Source organism: Alosa pseudoharengus, unplaced genomic scaffold (assembly GCF_046254945.1).
Source record: "Alosa pseudoharengus isolate Yale_2024_CS ecotype anadromous, Long Island Sound unplaced genomic scaffold, YU_APseudo_1.1 YU_APseudo_1.1_scf_2, whole genome shotgun sequence".
Lineage (NCBI taxonomy): Eukaryota > Metazoa > Chordata > Actinopteri > Clupeiformes > Clupeidae > Alosa > Alosa pseudoharengus.
Window position 1 is genome coordinate 54978145 of NW_027468663.1, and position 17500 is coordinate 54995644.

The 17500-nt window shown below is 46.3% G+C and overlaps 1 protein-coding gene across 1 annotated transcript in view; it reads left to right on the forward strand.

The window, feature by feature from the left end:
- The window catches only part of asap3 (ArfGAP with SH3 domain, ankyrin repeat and PH domain 3), a 62847-nt gene that overhangs the window by 5640 nt on the left and 39707 nt on the right, over positions 1-17500 (forward strand). Inside the window, exons 2-3 of the mRNA XM_076295541.1 lie at positions 4311-4383; positions 15849-15994. Coding sequence (XP_076151656.1) covers positions 4311-4383; positions 15849-15994 — 219 coding nt within the window. The remainder of the gene's footprint in view (positions 1-4310; positions 4384-15848; positions 15995-17500) is intronic.

A 17500-nucleotide genomic window follows, 5' to 3' on the forward strand; every position in this document is an offset into this window, starting at 1 on the left:
CATGTGGAGTGGTTAGGTAGAGGCTTGAGGAGGTGTGTTGGTAGATGGGACTGTAGACTTGAGGACATGTTAGCATGTGGAGGGGTTAGGTAGAGGCTTGAGGAGGTGTGTTGGTAGATGGGACTGTAGACTTGAGGACATGTTAGCATGTGGGGTGGTTAGGTTGAGGCTTGAGGTCGGAGGAGTGTTGGTGGATGTTTAAGCACGTCCCATCAGTAGCACTCTGTCAGCCTGATTGAAAAGCGCTCAGGAATGTGCTGTGCAACAACATGAATGGGAATCTTCCATCAGACACGCGCATGCACACTGATGACTACGCCTGCACATGGGCACTCGCTCTTGCTCTCCCACACCTGCGGACATCTCTCTCGCACACGCACACCTGCGGACATCTCTCTCGCACACGCACACCTGCGCACATGGGCACTCGCTCTCCCACACCTGCAGACATGGGCACTCGCTCTCCCACACCTGCGCACATGGACACTCGCTCTCCCACACCTGGGCACTCGCTCTCCCACACCTGCGCACATGGGCACTCGCTCTCCCACACCTGCGGACATGGACACTCGCTCTCCCACACCTGGGCACTCGCTCTCGCACACCTGCAGACATGGACACTCGCTCTCCCACACCTGGGCACTCGCTCTCCCACACCTGCAGACATGGACACTCGCTCTCGCACACGCACACCTGGCCCTGCGCAGGCAGCCACGGGCAGCCAGGCCCAGGCAGGTCAAGGTGCTGCCCTACAGTTGCATAAGTGAAGACCAAACGCCTACAGCAAGCAGTTTGGGTGTTGCCGCATTTGTACATGGTTGTGTGTGTGTGGTGTGTGTTTGTCTGTGTGTGTGTGTGTGTGTGTGTGTCTGTGTGTGTGTGTGTGTGTGTGTGTGTGTGTGTGTGTGTGTCTGTGCGCGTGCTTCAGGCAGTCATGCTGCCTGGTCCTTGGTGTATCCTGACTAGACAGAGATCAAATATGTAATTTCTCTTGGGCCCGACTGAGATCCAACTGCACACACACAAACACACAAACACACACTATGTGGGCCCATAGAGAGAAGTACTCTCTGACCACAAGTGTGTGTGTGTGTGTGTCTGTGTCTCTGCAGTGGAAAAGACACTCTGATGTTGTGTGTGTGTGTGTGTGTGTGTGTGTGTGTGTCTCTGCAGTGGAAAAGACACTCTGATGTCATGTGTGTGTGGAACCAGCCTGACCCCTTCAGCTCCTGTTTACCCGCCTGTCCTGCTCGGATGCCAATGGTGCCCGTGCGCTGCGCGCTGCCAGGCATTCCCTGGGCACAGTTTTGGGCAGGGCTGCGGAGACACACGAGCACAAAGAGCATGTAGCATCGCCAGGGCATGTAGCATCGCCATGGCACCTGAAGTGATGCCAACAGGGCACAAAGGGCATGTAGCATCGCCAGGGCATGTAGCATCGCCAGGGCATGTAGCATCGCCAGGGCACCTGAAGTGATGCCAACAGGGCACAAAGGGCATGTAGCATCGCCAGGGCATCTGAAGTGATGCCAAACAGCCATTCAGAATGTTGTTCTGTACGAAGGCCAAGCAAGCAGAGGCATGCGTGAGTGTCTGCGTGAGTGTTTGCGTGAGTGTCTGCGTGAGTGTCTGCGTGAGTGTTTGCGTGAGTGTCTGTGTGAGTGTTTGCGTGAGTGTCTGCGTGAGTGTCTGCGTGAGTGTTTGCGTGAGTGTCTGCGTGAGTGTTTGCGTGAGTGTCTGCGTGAGTGTTTGCGTGAGTGTCTGCGTGAGTGTTTGCGTGAGTGTCTGCGTGAGTGTTTAACGACCTTTAGCCCTCATGGCGAGTGGTGCGCGCTTAATAGTCGTGGAGCATCGATGGAATGAACCGGCATCCAATTAGGAGCCTGTACTGCATTACCATAGTGACTGACTGGACGAGACTTGTGTGGAACAGCTGGCAGTAAATCAGTGGGCAGGTCAGGTCAGTGGTGCTGGTAGCTGGTTGCTGCGTTGTCTGTAATGATGCCCAGTGGGCAGGTCAGGTCAGTGGTGCTGGTAGCTGGTTGCTGCGTTGTCTGTAATGATGCCCAGTGGGCAGGTCAGGTCAGTGGTGCTGGTAGCTGGTTGCTGCGTTGTCTGTAATGATGCCCAGTTGGCAGTTCCCACGTGCCTCAGTGCTGCTGCTGTTCTGATCTCATGTCCTCAGCAGTGAGAAGGTGTGTGTGTGTGTGATTTATAGGGTAATATATATTTTCTGTGTGTGTGTTTCAAGGCCGTAGTCATGATGTCAACATTGGGGGGGACCAAATCTGTGGTGGGGTCTGAGGGACCCCCAAACAGAAATTCAATACATTTCCTACCATGCAAAAATATTATTAAAAATCACAAACAAGTCGTTAGTTAGGTCAGTCAATTAGGTTATTCCAAACTTTTGACGGACCCCCCCCTGTGAAAAGAGAAGGCTGGAGAAGAAGCAACTTCACTGGTCCGTCCCTGGACCCGTGACTCCATTTGTGTTCAAAATGTATACTTTAAAAGAAATTACAAACTAGAGTATCTTATGATAACCTCTATATTACACAGAATGTGGTTCTTTGACTTATTACTTACACCTGAAGATTTTTTTAAACTAAGGCTTAGATTCATAGGTTTGAGATTTTGTCTTTTAATTTAGATTTTATTATGCTGGCGGCTAATCACACAATTTTAACGTAGTTTAAAGGGACAGGATTCAGGAATAGACTACTAAGACAGGCCCCTCTTCTGTCTGACTCACCTCATGTTACCCCTGTATGCATTATAGACTGAAATGACGTTTTGTGCCAACATGTAGAAACATAGGCCTACTACAGCCTTTAATTGGTGAATGGAGGTGCAAATTCCTTTCTTTGGTCATTGTCCGCGATTCACATTAACTGTAGGCTATCACGTATTGTAAACGTCGCCACATTTGATCACGTTTTGCCTGCATGGATGTGCGATTGAGTGTGCATCTAAATAATATGCAAGATGCAACAATAATTTCTAAGAGGCCTATACACGGTAATTTCTGGCATTACTACTAGCATATGAATGCACTATTTATGTTGAAAGACGTGAAAGAAATGACACAGGCTTGCACAAATTCATAATTTAAAATAAAACGTTTCACTTTCGCTATCATTAGGCTACAATATGGAAAATGTTCCCTTTCAGTCTGATCGGGTCCAAACATGTATGGGATTTCCTTAGCCTGTGCTACACCTTTCCAAGAAGTTTTGTGAAAAGTGTACCGGTAGCTTTTGCAATATTGTTGACAGCCCTACCTCACCGCAGTAGGGTGCAGTAAATGGAAGCTTTTGATAGCGCATGCCACTAACGAAAAACGGAAAATCACCAGGACAAACCACTCAGGGGTGTAGGCTACTCTGGAACCATAGGTCACTAATTTGTGCGTTACTTACGTTTGATTACATTTCAGATTCGTGTTGGTTTCCTGTAGGCCTAGTATAGCGCTTTATTCTTTCTTTATTTTTCTATGTCCGAATATTGGGGGGGACATTTTGGTCATATTTGAATATTGGGGGGGACACGTCCCCCTCAATGTCTATGGTGACTACGGCCCTGATGTGTTTGTATGTGTGTGTGTACATGCAACCTGTGGCGGTTGTGTTAAGTCAGGCTATTAAACTGTACTACAGCTGGCTTACTTAGTAGTAGTGTGCCATAAAGCTGGTCTGGTCTGGTCTGGTCTGGGTGAAGGCTTTAAAAATGAATGTAGCCCCGAGGACCCCTGCAGACACAGCCATGCCAGCATGCAGATTCCAGTAAAAGGCAAACCCACACACACACACACACACACACACACAACCCTTTCTCTCTAAGCACTCTGGAGACACACCTACACACACCCACACACCCACGTAGAGCTGTCAGCTGAATGCTGTGGTTTACCTAGCTGGGTATCGTAAATGGGATTTACGTGCTCTCACAGCGTGGGAAAACACGGGGACTGAGTCACGCTGCAGCGCAGAGCAGGTCAGGTCAGCTGAGCTACGACTCTCAGACACATGCCCGAGGTGCGTCTCCATGATGACTCAGAAGATGACTGGACACACGCCTGAGGCACACTGTAATCCCAATGTTGGTGTTTTGACGTGAATACCTCAGGTTTACCTGCTGACTAACAGACAGACATTTCTCTCTCTCTCTCTCTCTCTCCCTCTCCCTCTCCCACTCTCTCTCTCTCCCTCCCTTTCTCTCTCTCTCTCTTTCTCTCTCCCTCCTTCCCTCCCTCCCTCTCTCTCTCTCCCTCTCTCTCTCTCTCTCCCTCCCTCTCTCTCTCTCTCCAGTCTCTGGAGTTGGATCAGAGTGCTCTTCAGAGGCTGAAGAAGACAGTGAAGGCCATACACAACTCTGGACTAGGTAAGGCTCTACACACAACACACAACACACACACACACACACATACAGACTCATGCACACACACACACCACACACCACACAACACACACACACACACACACACATACACACACACAATACACATGTGGGCACACACACAAAACACACACACACACACACACACAATACACACAAACACAACGACACATGACCCATTTCACACACACTTAACTTGGCATTTTCCCTGAATGTGGATGAAACCGTACAAACTTCACATATCACACACAGCACTGCTCTACATGAGAAAGCACACACACAGACTCACACACACATACAGCGGGGAAAATAAGTATTGAACACGTCAACATTTTTTTCAGTAAGGATACATCCAATGAGGCTATTTGCATGGATTTTTCATCAGACATTAGTATTAACTCAGATAATCCACCCATATAAAAAAATCCAAACATTAAAGTCCATAGGTAGAGTTATGTAACCTGACTCTCGCCAGATGAATTTCATTCCGCTTAGCTTCGCTTAGCTTCACTCACATCCATCTGAGACCTCTTCATAGATGTGACATAGCCTAGAAGCGACTGTGAGACTGTTATCAGCGTCACGGGTTGGCTTCGATGTGAGTGGTTGAAGTAGCACGTCAATAGATGACGGACAAGTGGCTTATTCAATCATATGCAAGCATTTTTTGATTAGGCCCAGCCTTCTGAAGCAACACTCCAATGGATTGGTCCCAGATGGATGAGTGGAGCTAGGCGGAGCGAAATTCATCTGGCGAGAGTCAGGTTAAGAGTTATGTGTAATAAAGTGGAATGACACAGGAAAAAAGTATTGAACACGCTTGCTGAAATGTCTTATATTTAATACTTTGGGGAAGAGCCTTTATTTGAAATGACAGCTTCAAGGCATTTCCTGTATGATGAAACTAATAGTCGCAGTATTCCGGTGTGATTTTGGCCCATTTTTTTAAACAGATAGTCTTTTAATATTGAAGATTCTAGGGGTCCCTCTTGTGAATCCTGATCTTTAGTTAACTTCCTAAACTATTCAATTGGATTGAAGTCAGGGCCTTGATTTCCTTTCTCTGAGTTTCCTTTGCTGAATGCTTTGGATCATTGTCCAGCTGGAAGGTCTTGCCATGTCTCATCCTCATCATCCTGGTGGATGGCAAGATTCTCCCGGAACAAAAGGGCTCCATTCATCATTCCTTCAACTGTAAGAAGTCCGCCAGTACCATGAGATGAAAAACAGCCCCACACCATGATACCACCACCTCCAAACCTCACTGTTGGTATGGTATTTTTAGAGTGATGCATAGTGCCATTTCTCCTCCAAATATGGTGTGTAGTATGACATCCAAAAAGTTCTATTTTGCTCTTGCCTGACCAGAATACATTCTATCAGGATTTCATAGGCTTGTCCAAATGTTGTGTAGCAAGCTTCGACATGTTTTTCTTCAGTAATAGAGTCATGCGGGGTGAGCGTGCATAGAGGCCATGGCGGTGGAGTGCATTGCCTATGATTTTCTCTTTAACAATTGTACCTGCTGCCTCCAAAATCTTTCTGGAATTTTCTCAGAGTGGTCCTTGGCTCTTAGGCTACACTTCTGACTATCTTTCTGACTTCCTGGTCAGAAATCTTGTGAGGAGATCCTGTGCATGGCCGGTTGATGATGCAGTGATGTTCCTTCCACTTGCAGATAATGGCTCCAATACTGCTTATTGAATGATTCTGAAGTTTTGAAATGCATCTGTAACTAGTTCCATTGATATGTTTTGCAACAATAAGGTTGCAAAGGTCTTGCGAGAGCTCTTTGCTTTAACCCATCATGAAATGTTTCTTGTGTGACACCTTGGAAACAAAAAAACTTTTTATAGCCCATCAGTATGTACTAAGCCAGCTTATATTAATTTTGCACAGATAGGAGGGATAATTACTCTCTAACTACTTATAGATTCCAGCTTGTTCCTTGTCATTCCTTGCCTTTGTGTACTGCTTTTTCTTAGCGTGTTCAATACTTTTTTTCCTGTGTATATGTGTGGATTACCTAAGTTAATACTAATGTCTGCTGAAAATTTCATAGCCTCACTGGAAGTATACTTACTGAAAAAAATGTTGACGTGTTCAATACTTATTTTCCCCGCTGTACACATATACACACACACACACACACACACACACACACACACACACACACACACACACACACACACATACACACATACAGACTCATGTACACACTTAACATATCACACACAGCACTGCTCTACAGTACATGAAAAAGCATACACACACACACACACACACACATACAGACTCATGTACACACTTCACATATCACACACAGCACTGCTTTACATGAGATAGCACACACACTTGTGGATGGAGAAAGGTCTCTCCTCAGTACACCATTCCACATTGTCTGTGAATCCTATTGAACGGAGACAGGTCTCTCCTCTGTAGACCTCCACAGCTGTGGACAACATGGAGAAGAAAACAACCAACAGCCTGACCACTAACCACTCCACATTGTGTGTGAATCCTTCTGGACCAGACATGAGTCATGAACACCAATGTGGAAAGACTGGATTGATGTGGATGTGAAAGACTGGATTGATGTGGATGTGAAATAGTTTGGGAATTGTTGTTGTTGTTGTTGTTGTTGTTGTTGTTGTTTATGCTGCAGCTTTCACTCAGATGTTGTGGAAGACACACAGACGCACACATCGGTCAGTATTTGTATTGGCGTTGAGTATCGCACAGGTGCAGGTGTTTTGATTTGTCCACTTGTTCAAGACGGCATTGAGCAGAGAGCTGGGGTTAGCAACATATCCACAATCTCATCAGATCATTATGATGAGCGTTACGCTGCATATCCACAATCTCATCAGATCATTATGATGAGCGTTACGCTGCATATCCACAATCTCATCAGATCATTATGATGAGCGTTACGCTACATATCACAATCTCATCAGATCATTATGATGAGTGTTACGCTGCATATCCACAATCTCATCAGATCATTATGATGAGCGTTACGCTGCATATCACAATCTCATCAGATCATTATGATGAGCGTTACGCTGCATATCCACAATCTCATCAGATCATTATGATGAGCGTTACGCTGCATATCCACAATCTCATCAGATCATTATGATGAGCGTTACGCTGCATATCACAATCTCATCAGATCATTATGATGAGCGTTACGCTGCATATCCACAATCTCATCAGATCATTATGATGAGCGTTACGCTGCATATCCACAATCTCATCAGATCATTATGATGAGCGTTACGCTGAATATCCACAATCTCATCAGATCATTATGATGAGTGTTACGCTGCATATCCACAATCTCATCAGATCATTATGATGAGCGTTACGCTGAATATCCACAATCTCATCAGATCATTATGATGAGTGTTACGCTGCATATCCACAATCTCATCAGATCATTATGATGAGCGTTACGCTGCATATCACAATCTCATCAGATCATTATGATGAGTGTTACGCTGCATATCCACAATCTCATCAGATCATTATGATGAGCGTTACGCTGAATATCCACAATCTCATCAGATCATTATGATGAGTGTTACGCTGCATATCCACAATCTCATCAGATCATTATGATGAGCGTTACGCTGCATATCCACAATCTCATCAGATCATTGGCTGATTCCCTCTCCTGTCCAGGGATTTGATGAGTGTTACGCTGCATATCAACATCTCATCAGATCATTGGCTGATTCCCTCTCCTGTCCAGGCGAGTGTTACGCCGCTAAGTGTTGACCCGCTGTGTGAGAAGGAAAGTGAAAGTCTGTCGAGGAATGTGCTTGCAAACACTCACAAAGGCCATTACAGCCACACGGTCAGTCTGTGAGACACACACACACACACACACACACACACACACACACGCACACACACACATATATATACACACGCACACACACACACACACACTCACTGGGTTCTCTGTTTGGAAGCTGAAACATTCATGTAACTCTGGTCTGTGGTCGGTCTGTGCATGAAAGAGGTTTCTCTTGGGGGGTTGACCCCCCCCCCCAATTCCTTCAGCACCCTCCTGTCTCCTATTAGTATGCATAATGGACAGTCTGCAGTCTGGAAGAGTGCAATTACTGGAAAAAGCATTTGAGGTAGGATTCTGCTTGGAACTTCGGAACCGAAGGGGGTTCCAGAAGACCATTTTGTGGCTTTAGCTTAGAAGCTTTTTTGGAAGAACCCTACAATGTGTGTGGTGTATTGAGGAGTGCACAGTGCACAGTGTGTGTGTGTGTTGTATTGAGGAGCAGCACAGTGTGTGTGGTGTGTGTGTGTGTGTGTGGTGTTGAGGAGCAGCACAGTGTGTGTGGTGTGTTGAGGAGCAGCACAGTGTGTGTGGTGTGTTGAGGAGCAGCACAGTGTGTGTGGTGTGTGTGTGTGGTGTGTTGAGGAGCAGCACAGTGTGTGTGGTGTGTGTGTGTGGTGTGTTGAGGAGCAGCACAGTGTGTGTGGTGTGTGTGTGTGGTGTGTTGAGGAGCAGCACAGTGTGTGTGGTGTGTGTGTGTGGTGTGTTGAGGAGCAGCACAGTGTGTGCGGTGTGTGTGTGTGGTGTGTTGAGGAGCAGCACAGTGTGTGTGGTGTGTGTGTGTGGTGTGTTGAGGAGCAGCACAGTGTGTGCGGTGTGTGTGTGTGGTGTGTTGAGGAGCAGCACAGTGTGTGTGGTGTGTGTGTGTGGTGTGTTGAGGAGCAGCACAGTGTGTGTGGTGTGTTGAGGAGCAGCACAGTGTGTGTGGTGTGTGTGTGTGATGTGTTGAGGAGCAGCACAGTGTGTGTGGTGTGTGTGTGTGGTGTGTTGAGGAGCAGCACAGTGTGTGTGGTGTGTTGAGGAGCAGCACAGTGTGTGTGGTGTGTGTGTGTGGTGTGTTGAGGAGCAGCACAGTGTGTGTGGTGTGTGTGTGTGGTGTGTTGAGGAGCAGCACAGTGTGTGCGGTGTGTGTGCGGTGTCGCTGGCTCTGAGACCGGGGACGCTCGCTCGCTCAGACGATGGTGGAAGAGTCCGAGGAGAGAGATTTCCCATCTCCGCGGAGCATGTGACTGTTCTAGGCTGTTCTAAGGGGTTCTCTAAGGGGTTCTAAGGGGTTCTCCGTGCCTGTGTGTAAATGTAACCGCTTGACCCAGAACTGCCTGCGCAGTCCTAACTGCTGAGTCGCGTTTCCCTGGCGATAACGAGCGCTTCCCAGCAGCGCGTTTCCTCCTGTGGCCAGACGAGCCGAGCTCAGCTCTCTCACACACACACTCACACACTCCCATACTCAGCTCTGCTTCTCATTTTCTCCACAGCGCCACATGTCACCCCACTTTCTTCCCTTTTTTACCCTCCCTCTCTGTCTCTCTCTCCCTCTCTCTGTCTCTCTCTCCCTCTCTCTCTCTCTCTCTCTCTCTCTCCCTCTCTCTCCCTCCCTCTCCCTCACCACAACGTTGTGTGACTCAGAGGTTTGAGGGCTCTGGTTGGGCAAGAGAAGATGTTTTTGTCAGTTTGTGTGTGTGTGTGTTTGGGGGAGTGGGCAGGGGGGTTGGAGGGGGTGCTGGAGAGATACCCCAACTGTTTCTCCACTCATACTCCACTCACTATGACACACCACATGTGCTGGGACCTCCTCCCTACACACACACACACACACACACACACACACACACACACACACACACACACACACACACACACACACACACACACACACACACACAGTCCCCATACACACACATACTCCCTATCCCCCTCACCCACACACTCTCATACACACTCACACCCACTCTCCAACCCCACTTTCTCTCTCAGACACTCCCTCCCCTCTCTCTTTAACCTCCCTTCTCTCTCTCACACACACACACACACTCACACACACACACTCATTCTCGTCTCTCTCCCCCCCCCCCATCCTAACCAGAATCAGATGGGGCCATTCCGGTAACACCAGGAGAGGCCCCTGCTTCCTGACAATGCCGGCTCTGGTTGTCTTTGGATACCCTCGTTTAGCAGTGATTGCGTGTGTGTGTGTGTGTGAGTGTGTGTGTGAGAGTGTGTATGTGTGAGAGAGAGAGAGAAAGAGAGAGAGAGGTATAGAGTACTTCAGCTTCCTGACGATGCAGGCTCTGGTTGTCTTTGGACACCCTCGTTTAGCAGTGATTACTTGTGAATGTGAATCTATGTGTATGTATGTGTGATTTGATGGATTCTTGTGGAATGTGTTTGTGTGGGGGGCTGACTCAGTCTTTACCATTGGGGAACACACACACACACACACACACACACACACATCCTCTCAACTACCATAGAAGGTCAAGAATGAGTCATCTCCAAGCAGCATACAGCATGCAAAAACCTGTAGATGCAGTACACCCCCCCCCCCCCACGCTCAATACATCTCACCCCCCCCACGCTCAATACACCCCCCCCCCCCACGCTCAATACATCCCCCCCACGCTCAATACAATAAATCCCCCCCATGCTCAATCATCCCCCCCACGCTCAATACATCACCCCCATGCTCAATACATCACCCCCCCCCCCACGCTCAATACATCACCCCCCCCACGCTCAAAACATCACCCCCACACGCTCAATACATCACCCCCACGCTCAATACATCACCCCCACGCTCAATACATCACCCCCATGCTCAATACACCCCCCCCCCACGCTCAATACATCCCCCCCACGCTCAATACATCACCCCCACGCTCAATACATCACCATGCTTGAATAATGAAACATGTTATGGGAGTAAGTGATGCATCTGCCCATTAATCACATTTACGTGCAACTTTACCCAACACCTGGCGCTTGGGATGCGTCTGCGTGCCTCTTACTGCTGTGCGACTGCTCAAGCGCTTGGGATGCGTCTGCGTGCTTCTTACTGCTGTGCGACTGCTCAAGTTGCAGTCTTGCAGGACATCTCCCAGGGAGCTGTTTGTTCCAAGTCAGGCAACAAGCAAACAATCAAAAGTAAAGTTGTCTTGTGTATGAACTAAAGCAGTTGTAGTGTGTTGGAGCATTCAGCTGACCCACTGATATTTATTTGTGCTTAGGATCTCACACATGGTAGTAAATTAGCAAGTTGATTTTGGTTAGTTATCGAATTAGCTTTAGCATTCAAATAAGGTGAAGTAAGCTCAGCACCAGTGCACTGTGCCCAGCATTCAAATAAGGGGCAGTGAGCTCAGCACCAGTGGACTTCAGGGCATTTGGATGCAGTTCTGTCACTTCCACTTCTGCAGGAGAGAGTGTGTGTGACCTCGAGTGTGTGTGACCTCGAGTGTGTGTCGTCAGAGTCCATCTGTCAGAGAGTGGGGTATGGAGCCTGTTTTTCCTCCAGAGCAGCCAAGCTGTGAACTATTTATCTTTTTGTTCTTTTAGTATGACTTAGATCACACACACACACACACACACACACACACACACACACACACACACCCATACACACATATTTGACCAGAGACTCATAGAGACTCATACATTGTCACACACACACACACACACACACACACACAGAGCAGCCCACAGCCCCTTCCCCTCTGAGTGGTCCCTGTATCTGGTGGTTTGTGTTTGTTGGCTGCGGGTGAGAGGGGCGGCAGGCAGCCATGTTTTCCTGCGCTTGATCCCCATCATTAAGGCAGGGATGCTGTTTTTCCACATTTTACATTTGCCCATTCATTAGTGTGTGTGCGCTTGGAACAAGGTCCTCCTTGTCTGCATGGGGAACCGAAGACTCCACAGCCATATGAGCTCACAAACACTCAGAAACACACTCTCACACACACACACACACACACACACACACACACACACACACACACACACACACACACACACACACACACACACACACACACATCAGACACACCCCTGTAACACTGCATTGTTTTGTTGCTATTGTAATGAGACACAGCCTCTTGTGCTCTCCCCTGTGATGCTCTCTTTCTCACACACACTCACTCACACACCCTCACACACTCACACACCCTCGCATACCCTCGCATAAACTCTTTGATGTTCTGACGTTTTCCAGACGCTTCCCCCACTCTCTCTCCCTCTCTCTCTCTCTCTCCCTCCCCCTCCCCCTCTCTCTCCCTCTTTTCCCGTTAGTTCCCCTTCACTCCTCTTTAAAGCTGTTGTAAGCGATGTTGGCTGTTCTTGAACAGATAGGCCAGACCTAGCCAAGTGGGAGTTAGCTCCCAGTGCAGTGGGCTTTTGTTAGCAGGGATGCTAACCGAATTGTGCTGGCTGTATCATACCCAGGAAGCCGATGATCTAATCGATTGTCTTGAAGATTATACAACTTAAGACGTTACCAGGGCGGGAACGGGACTTTCCCTCTTTCTCTGCACCATCTCTATTCACCAGTGTTGGCTATCATACACCTGTGCTAACCACTATACACCAGTGTTGGCTATCATACACCTGTGCTAACCATCTCTATTCACCAGTGTTGGCTATCATACACCTGTGCTAACCATCTCTATTCACCAGTATTGGCTATCATATACCTGTGCTAACCACTATACACCAGTGTTGGCTATCATACACCTGTGCTAACCACTATACACCAGTGTTGGCTATCATACACCTGTGCTAACCACTATACACCAGTGTTGGCTATCATACACCTGTGCTAACCACTATACACCAGTGTTGGCTATCATACACCTGTGCTAACCACTATACACCAGTGTTGGCTCATACACCTGTGCTAACCACTATACACCAGTGTTGGCTATCATACACCTGTGCTAACCATCTCTATTCACCAGTGTTGGCTATCATACACCTGTGCTAACCATCTCTATTCACCAGTGTTGGCTATCATATACCTGTGCTAACCACTATACACCAGTGTTGGCTATCATACACCTGTGCTAACCACTATACACCAGTGTTGGCTATCATATACACCAGTGTTGGTTATCATACACCTGTGCTAACCACTATAGACCAGTGTTGGCTATACACCTGTGCTAACCATCTCTCTACACCTATACTAGCTAGGTATACCTCTACACCTGTGCTAACCATCTCTGTATCCCTATGCTAGCTAGGTATACCTCTACACCTGTGCTAACCATCTCTTTATTCCTCTGCTAGCCACCTCTACCCCTACCCTTCTCTGTACACGTATGCTTGCCATGTCTGCACATCTATGCTGGCCATGTCTGTGCATATGCATGCATTCCCTATTGAGAGTATTGGATTCAGAACTTATTATTATTTTTTCACAACTTATGAAGAAATCAGTTAAATCCAGTCATGTACCTGCTTATTTGGATCTGACTAACTTTAATGAAACAAGTGTATAATCATTTATATTTTATATAGTGACATTATTTGATTAAATGTTCCAGCCATAAAGGCTGAAAAAGGGGGACTGAGAGAAAGTGGAATAGAACATTATGTCCAATATTCCAATATATGGTTTAATGTTCTGCATTATGTCCAATATTCCAATATGTGGTTTAATGTTCTGCATTTCTCATTAGTGGGTCACTTTGATACTAAAAGTATGATTCTATGTAATGACTGTATGATATCTGTACTGTCCCTGTTATATCTCTGTGTGACTGTGTTTAGAGATAAGCAGGAATATTATGACTTTGCAGTGTTTCACTGTTCTGCATGGCTGCGTCAGTAGCTATCTGCTCCGGATTGCCAGGCTGCCACTAATCAGGGTCTGATTCAGTGTAGTCCACGTGAGATGGGATGACCAACGCCATCTCCCGTCAGCCTGGAAGGATGCTTAAACCCTAACTATTTCCTTGTCTAGTTAGAGCAGCTGATGGATCTTTAGGTGAAGTCATGCTGTCTCTCCCTTGATGCGCATCATTGTAAATAAACTCTATTCCTGATTTTTCATACTATTGGTCTGACTGGCTCTCTATTAAATCTGTGGTATCAAAATTACCATCACTATACACCTGAGATATCTCTATTTAGCAATGTGAGATATCTCTATCTATATCTCATCTCTATGCTAGTTATCTCTATGCTAGTCATCTCTATGCTAGTTATCTCTATGCTAGATATCTCTATGCTAGATATCTCTATGCTAGTTATCTCTATGCTAGTCATCTCTATGCTAGTCATCCTTATGCACTTATGTTATCCATCTCTATGCACTTAAATGTTAGTTATGTGTCTCTGTGAAAGACAATGAACTTCAGTATTGAAACATATGGCTTACAGCAAGTTAAATATCTTGGTGTCATTACCTTGGGAGTACTAGCCTTCCAGTATAAACATTTCAAACAGTCTGAGTAAGTGAAGGGGGAGACCCGCAGTAAGCGCTCACTCCCTTTGTGAGGGCGCTCATAGTTCTTCATGACTCCCCCCCCCAACCTCCTCATTCCAGCTCACTACACAGTTATGCCTGCAGATGACTCAGATGTTGAGGTTTGAAAAACATGGTCGTGTTTTGATTGGCTGTTTGCATTTAGGCTCCAAATCTCTGGTTTTCTGACTACCAAAAGCACATGTTTTTATTTCAGGGAACCACTGACTCAAAGAGAGTTTAACCCCCTTAGACTGGAGATCTCTGATGAGATAGTTTCTGACTGATTCTGTCTGCTTATCTGTAGTTTTGTGTTTTGAGCCCCATACTGTGTGTGTGCGTGTGCGTGTGTTTGTGTGTGTGTGACATGTATGTATATACGAGTGTATCTGTGTATGTATGTGTGCGTGTGTATACATCTCAATGTCAGTGCAGCATGCATAGTGCTTGCATATCTGTTGAAATATGAATCCTTGGAAGACCGCCTGAATCAATCTCTGAGTTGTTCTTGTGTGTTGGGGCCTTGGGAACATCCATGAACTCTCACACACACACACACACACACACACACACACAAAACAAAAAGTCAGAAGAGACTGTGGTATTATTATATGTTGAGTCTGTGGTATTATATGTTGAGTCTGTGGTATTATTATATGTTGAGTCTATGGTATTATTATATGTTGAGTCTGTGGTATTATATGTTGAGTCTGTGGTATTATATGTTGAGTCTGTGGTATTATATGTTGAGTCTGTGGTATTATTATATGTTGAGTCTGTGGCATTATGTGTATATGTTGTCAACCGAGAATGAACACATTTTCACACATTTGGGTTGTTTTGCCAAATTGTCTATATGATAAGGAGCAAAACTACAAATGTATTATTTATTATTAAACACTATGTAAATAAATACTAAAAATAATTTAATAGAATTGCATAAAATTGCATTTTGACCTTGTGAATTCAGTTGACCTCTTCCTCACGGTCACCTTCACCATCGTCTTACTATTAATCCAAATAAAAGCACTAATGTGTGTGTGTGTGTGTGTGTGTGTGTGTGTGTGTGTGTGTGTGTGTGTGTGTGTGTGTGTGTGTGTGTGTGTGTGTGTGTGTGTGTGTGTGTTCCAGCGCATGTGGAGAACAAGGATCAGTATATAGAGGTGTTGGAGAACCTGGGGAACAGCCACCTGTGCCAGGACAATAACGAGGTCTCCACTGGCTTCCTCAACTTGGCCGTCTTTACACGTGAGGTCACCGCACTCTTCAAAAACCTGGTGAGTGTGTGTGTGTGTGTGTGTGTGTGTGTGTGTGTGCTTAGAGACATCAACATCATGTTGGACTGGTACAACTTGTACACACACTTAGTACACACTTTTGGATGTGAAATTATATCTTTAGGATTCCAATAAAATGATTTAATTGTATGTGTGTGTGCACCTGCGTGATGGAAACACTGGGTATACTCATACACACGTGTGCATGTTCAGTAAGTAGTTGGTGTGTGTGTGTGTTGTATGGAGTTTCTGGAGATTAAAGATTAGTGTGTGTGTGTGTCTGGGGGTGTGATTTGTGTGGTAATGGTACATAATGTGACTCAGGAGCTGTGAGTCCACATCAGTTCTCCAAAGGTTCTCCAGAGGGTTGCGTAGCATTATGTATGGAGACAGTCAGGTCTCTGAGGCGTTGCGTTGCATTATGGATTGAGACAGTCGGGTCTCGAAGACGCTGGGTTGCATTATGGATCGAGACAGACTAATTCTTCAATTGAAGTGGATTAAGAAGCAGCTTACTCAGTCGGCTCAGTTTCTGAATGGGGTGAGATCACAGTTGGATGTTTTCTCTCTCTCCCCATGTCTAAAGTCTGGCCTGGCCTTTCTCCCAATCATGCCTGCGGTGTTTAGTAGTCTGTGAGTAAGACCCAAACTGGTTCTAGGCTAGTCATGCTGGACTGCAATAGGCTTGAATAGGAAGTGATTGTAGAAGAACTGTATTGTGAAATATCGACCATTCAAACAACAAGGTTACAAGACATTGATTCTAGAACAACTGTTTAAAAGTCTTGGGCCATAGTCTTGTTAAAAATAAAATCTAAAATAAGTATTGGGCTATAGTCTTGTTAAAAATAAAATCTAAAATAAGTCAATAAGTCTTGGGCTATTGTCTTTGCTATTTTACACTTGCATCTTTGCGTCTTACTTGCGTGCGTGTGCACGTGTGTGTGTGTGTGTGTGTGTGTGTGTGTGTGTGTGTGTGTGTGTGTGTGTGTGTGTGTGTGTGTGTGTGTGTGTGTGTGTGTGTGTGTGTGTGTGTGCGTGCGTGTGTGTGTGCACTGGAAACGTGGCTGACATCTCTCTCTGGGGTCAGGGGTTTCCATTGGAGCTGTCTCTGCTCATGCACACAGAGTGGAGTAAATCACCTTCAGCAGGACATACGGCCTGGTGTCCATATAAACTAGAGGCAGGAGACTAGCATTAGTCCTGTAGGATGTCACACAACCTCGGGCGCACAGAAATAAAGATGATTTAACGGTGCGAGTCTCCCCGAAAACAGGGTTCAGCCAACACAGAGAGCCAAGACGTGAAGTCTGTAATCCAGTGTGTGTGTGTGTGTGTGTGTGTGTGTGTGTGTTGAAATTGCTTCCATTACCCAGCATACATCTGTACGTGTGTTCCCCTCATGCTTTGATTTATCTGGTGCAGAAGAGGCAGTGGTTGTACAGCTGTGTGTGTGTGTGTGTGTGTGTGTGTTTCAATGGACTCAGAGGTGTATGCACAGTTAAA